Source organism: Mus pahari, chromosome 6, assembly GCF_900095145.1.
Source record: "Mus pahari chromosome 6, PAHARI_EIJ_v1.1, whole genome shotgun sequence".
NCBI lineage: Eukaryota > Metazoa > Chordata > Mammalia > Rodentia > Muridae > Mus > Mus pahari.
Window position 1 is genome coordinate 85782216 of NC_034595.1, and position 6060 is coordinate 85788275.

A 6060-nucleotide genomic window follows, 5' to 3' on the forward strand; every position below is an offset into this window, starting at 1 on the left:
AAAAACCAAAAAAAAAAAAAAAAAAAAAAAAAAAAGATAATGTATTTCTCAAACCAAAAGAGGACTTTGGACTAGCCTTGACAAATTCCCCAAGTGTTCCCAAGTTCCCAGACCCCCTTGCCTAGACTCCTTTACTTAGCCATTTCTCCAGTGTAGTTTCCTGGTCTCATACCTAGTGTCTTCTTCACTCTCAGCTCCTTGCTCCCAGGTTACTCTCTTAGCTAACACATATTCATTCACTAAAAACCTTTTTTTATAAAGACACAAAGATAAAGACATTCTGAATTTCATAATCTATTAAAAGGAAAGAACAAGCAAGTGCTGTACCCAGCAGGCCAACACATTTTCTGAATAGGGCCAAAAGGTTGAGTATTTGTGGCTTTGTAGCTAGAGTCTGTCACAGCTACTCAACTCTGCCACAAAAGCAGCCACAGGAACTGTGTAAACAAGTGAGCTGTGCTCCAACAAAATGCATAAGGAGAGCAGCAGTGTGAAGCTGGAGAGGACTCAATGGAGCAGAGTAGACTCTTTCTGTGCAGATCTTGGTTCTGACACCCACCTCAGGTGGCTCACAACTCTAGTTCCAAGGAATCAATGCTCTCCTCACACTTCTCCCTGGACTGTACTCACATATAGAAAATGCATGCGGGAGCCTGCATGCACACACACACAAACAATTAAATAAAAATAACCTTGGCATGGTGGCACACAAATTTAATCTCAGAACTCAAGAAGCAGAGGGAGGTTGATTTGTGGGAATTTGAGGCTAGCTGGGTCTATACTCTTCCAGTTCTTGGCCAACTAGGATGACAAAGTGAGACCTTTTCTCTAATAAATAAATAATATGTAACACATTAAAAAATTAAGTATCAGCACTTGGGAGGCAGAGGCAGGTGGATTTCTGAGTTCGAGGCCAGCCTGGTCTACAGAGTGAGTTCCAGTTCCAGGATAGCCAGGGCCACACAGAGAAACCCTGCCTCAGAAAAAAAATTAAGTATCAGGCCAGGCAGTGGTGTGAGCACCTTTAATCCCATCACTTGGGAGGCAAAGGCAGGTAATTTCTAGGAGTTCAAGGCCAGAGTTATGGGTACCAAGGCTACATAGAGAAATCCAGTCTCAAATAATTTAAGGAAATTAAAGATAAAAATAAAACCTTAAATAAACAAACAAACAGCAACAACAAAAACTGCAGTGTACTTATGTATAATCTTTGGGCCAGAGCAAGCAGGGACTGAGTTGACCAGAGCGATCAGAGGTCCCAAAAACTTCAGTTCCCAACAACCACATGAAGGCTCACAACCATCCATATAGATACACTGTACTCACATACATAAATAAATAAGATGTGTTGTAGACAAGTCTCTAGGGCACTTACTAAGTGATTGATGTGGGAGGGCCCAGCCCATTGTGGGTGGTAGCACCCTGGGTTCTGTAAGAAAGCAGGTGGAGCAAGCTATGGGGAGCAAGCCAGTAAGCAGCACCCCTCCATGGCCTCTGCATCAGCTCCTGGCAGCCTCCAGGTTCCTGCCCTGCTTGAGTTCCTGTCCTGACTTCCTTCAGTGATGAGCAGTGATACAAAAGCAAATAAACTCTCTCTTCCCCAAGTGGCTTTTGCCACAGTGTTTGATCACAGCAGTGATAACCCTAAGACAGAGACAACTGAGTTCAGCTGTTCATCTGAAGATGACTCACTCACTCACTCTACTCAGAAACTAACCCCTTAAACACATCAGTTTTAGACAAACAGCCTTAATGGCACTCAACAAGCATACATAAGTCAAAACCAGACAAGTAAGAGAAAAAGAAATGACAAGGCCTCCTCTAACCATGGTAGATAATTTGCTTAAAAAAATTCTTTTCTGGGCTGGAGAGATGGCTCAGAGATAAGAGTACTGGTTGCTCTTTAAGAGAACCTGGGTTCAATCCTCAGCACCCACATGGCACTTACAACTGTAACTCCAGTTCCAGGTGATCCAACACTCTAATTCAGACACACATGCAGGTAAAATGTGTGTTTATATATATAATATATGTATTATATATTATATATATAAATTTTTTCCTTTCAAATGCTTTCATTATTATTCACCTGGAGAATTCTGGAAATGTGTATAAGAGAAAAAAATGTCTGTTCTACCACAGGCTGTAGCTTTTGTCAACATTTCAGCTTTTCTCTTCAAATCTCATTTTTGTATACATTGGGAAAGATGTTTTTAATTACATTGCTTTCTCTTCTTTATGGAGCCTCATATTGTGAATAGTTTCTAAAGTTCTTTAATATTCCCGAAAGTATGATTTTTACAATAACTGTATTAGAAGACAGGTGCAGTGGCACACTCTAATTCCAGCACTCACGAGGCAGAGACAGGCAGATCTCTGTGAATTCAAATCCAGCCTGGTCTATAGTAAGTTCCAGGACAGCCAGAGCTACATAGAGAGACCCTGTCTCCAAAGTAAATAAAAAATAAAAGGTGCACACACCTTTAATCCCTGCAGAGATAGGTGGATCCAGGACTATTTGTATAAATTTCTCTCGCTGTTGGATAGTTGGGTTGCTTTCTTGTTTAAGACAGGGTTCTCACTGTATAGCTCTATTTTGAACTCACAGAGATCCAGGTTCTAGGATTAAGGGTGTGCACCACCACATCTAGATCCCTTTATTTTCATAGTACATTAAAAATTGAAAATAATTCCATATAAGTTTATAAAACTACTTAAATAAATTTTCTATTAACTTACTGACAGCAAGTACTTCTCTAAAATAGAAACTTACTCTGGGGGGTGCCTATAGGTGAAGATACAGTCCACACTGGTGACAACAGGAGGCAGCAGTCCCCAGGAGCAGGCAAGGGGCACAAATACCACAGCCCTAGGTCACTGGTCATTTGGGTCCTCAATCTTCTATACCAAAGGTAGATCAGGTAGCAGGAGGCAATTAGCATCACAATTAGCTGGGGTGCCCGAGAAGGCAGTTTCACCACCTCACTTGCAGCACCAAACACACACAGGAACCTGTTTGGCACTAGAATCATGTAAAGACGTTAGGTGACTTGCAGCAAGGGTTTCACTGCTTTATTTAGTCAATTCTGGGGAATTCCTTCCGAAATAAGATGCACAGTAACTGGTCTCTCTGCTCTGGACATCTGGAAGAACTTTCTTCTGACTGTTCATTCGGTAGAATAATGGGGAAGCTGTGGATGGAGCCCTGCACGGCAGAGGCAATGGTGTGCTTCCAAAGGGGCACAGAGGCCTGCTTCAGGAGTAAGAGATACTATAGATCCCATTTCTCTTATCTGGCTATCACTCATAATATTAAAACCAATCAATACTCTGGTTCACATTTTTTACCATGATAAAAAACTCTTCCTCAAAGAATAAATGGCACTTGGCCTTTAAAAATGCCGAAGAAAGTGGAAAATAAGAAACTTACTGAACTGAGTAAGTTACAAATAGCAAAAACAAAAAACAAAGTACCCCCAGTTCAGCTCTCTGCTTCCAGATTGAAGACAGAGTTAAAAACCATACCTGTTTGCCAATTTAATCAAAAGCAGCTTGCCAGTCAGTGTCACCTAACAGTGTTACTCTTTTATTTAATTAAGGTTAAGAAGAGGAATGTTTCTGACTAAATCTACATCTAGTATTGTGTTCCCATATGGAATTTTTATCAAGAGATTTTTTTTTTCTTTTAAAAATGTATTTGTTGTATATGTGTGTGTGTGTGTAGGTCAAAGACAACTTGCCAGCATCTCTTCTCCCCTTCCTCCATGTGGGCTCCAGGGGTCACCAGGCCTTATCTATGGGTAATTGACTTTTTTTTTTTTTTTTTTTTTTTTTTTTTCTTCGAGACAGGGTTTCTTTGTATAGCCCTGACTGTCCTGGAACTCACTCTGTAAACCAGGCTGGCCTCAAACTCCTGTCTCTGTCTCCCAAGTGCTGGGATTAAAGGCATGCGTCACCACTGCCCAGCAAGATATTTTTAAAAAGGGAAAATGAGTACTACTTCCACCTTTTCTATCACTCTTGGCTTATTACAGAAAGAAACTAACCAATAAAACAAGCTCGGGGTAAAAGGACAAATTCCTTACTCTTCTCCCCATCTGTCAGTTTGATCAGAGAAATTTGCACCAACAAGGCACAAACTCTTCTCTTTTTGTCAAAAAGAACTTTCGATAGAGAAACATAAAGAGGCAGGATGAACGCACAGCGTCTTTTAGGACCACCAATCCGGCAGCATGTACATCTGTCCCCTCTAATTCAGAATACAGGAAAGGTTAAATCAATTCTTTGCTATGCCTACACAGGTGCCTACAAACCTGTGTAAAGCAAAACACATGAGTGCTACCAGTCTCAGCATTGATCAGGAGCAACTCCAGCAGGCCCACGGAAGTATTCCTTTTGGAGTCACCTCAAGAGGAAGGGAGTGCACACACTTACCTTACCAGCGCATCTGGTTTGCTCAGCTGGTTGTTAGGAATACAGTTCTCCATTAAGTCCTTGTGTGCACTCGGGCCCTTGCTGGTGCACTTCTGCTTCTTCTCGTTTTTACTAGACGAGGAAGGAATGCTTCCATTTGTAGCGCTGTGACTTCGAGGCGAGGAGTTCACAACTCCACTGGCATTTTTGTAATTTTTTGAGGAAGCAGTGCATGAGTCCTCTTTTAAGAGATTTTCTGTACTTCCCACAAGATCATTGTTTAATCTTTTACTATTGATATGGTTTTCCATATACTCAATCTCTTGTATCTTAGAGTCTACAGGTTGTAGAATGTTGTTGTTATTTATTCCAAGGTTGTGTTTCTTGGCATCCTTGTCCTTCTCTTTCCCTTTTTCTCGATATTCTATCTCTGGCAACGTTGTGGACAGTTTTTTGTTGGCTGGGATGCCTCCATTGTGGTGTATAAGGATTGAGGAATCCATGTCCGGCAATCCCTTGGCTGCTACAGTACCAAAAACAAACCAACAAACAAACAAAAACCCATACTGGAATATTTAGCTTTTTAAAAACTCGGCTAGAAATTCACTATACTAATCATAGTAGAAACTTGGAAGCAGTAAATACAATATATATTACACTAGCTCCAAGGAGCAAGTCTAGACACATTTGGAAAAAAAATCACCGTAATATGAACTTCGAGATATGGCATTAAAGCAAGATTAAAATTTTATAATTAATTCACATATCAAGTCAACTAAGTTTGTCATAAGAGAGCAAAAGCAGGTCATTGTTATAAGAGGACCTATTTTTTTATGAAAAAGGATTTATTATATTGGCTTGTGCTACGGCAGGGTAGTCCACCAATGGCTACCTTCCTAAGAAGCTCTATTTAAAAAGAGGCCTAAATTGGACCCGGGATATGGCTCTATATGTAAAAATGTTTGCCCCACAAGCCTAGTGCCCAAGTTCAAGACCTAAGTAGTTATGAGAGCAACTCCACAAACAACGTCCTCTCATTTCTACATGTGTGCTGTGGCATGCACATCAAGTCTTCCCCCTTCCACCTCTCTCATACATACATACATACATACATACATACACACACACACACACACACACACACACACACACACACACACACACTTCCCTCCCTCCCCCCTCCCATTCTCTTTCTCAAAAGATGTCTGGATTAAAAATACATCTGATAATATTAGTGAAAAAATTTCAAATGAAAGAAAACATGGACTTCTGGTTACAGACATCTATCTTTTTATGACTGCAGTGTTGAAGGAATATGTCTGTATCAATACCTAGGACACTTATAAAGAACTTTCTCCTTAAGAGCTATTTTGCACTGCTACAGATAAAAAGGATTTTAATATAAATTAACTAAAAAGCATAATCTCAAACTTCTAACTCCCAAGCAGAGGAAATTAGTACCGGGGGCTGGAGAGATGGCTCAGTGTTTAGGAGAACTGTCTACTCTTCCAGAGGCTTTGAGCTCAATTCCCAGTACCCCCAGAGTGGCTCACAATCATCTATATAATGCAGTCTGATGCCCTCTCTGTTATGCAGGCATACATGCAAATAGAGCACTCATATGGATAAATAAATATGGGGGGGGGG

The 6060-nt window shown here is 40.7% G+C and overlaps 1 protein-coding gene across 1 annotated transcript in view; it reads right to left on the reverse strand.

Annotated features, from left to right (window-relative positions):
* Maco1 (macoilin 1) overlaps positions 1-6060 on the reverse strand; it is a 53563-nt gene that overhangs the window by 22477 nt on the left and 25026 nt on the right. The window contains exon 6 of the mRNA XM_021200293.2: positions 4435-4936. Within this exon, the coding sequence (XP_021055952.1) occupies positions 4435-4936 (502 nt within the window). The remainder of the gene's footprint in view (positions 1-4434; positions 4937-6060) is intronic.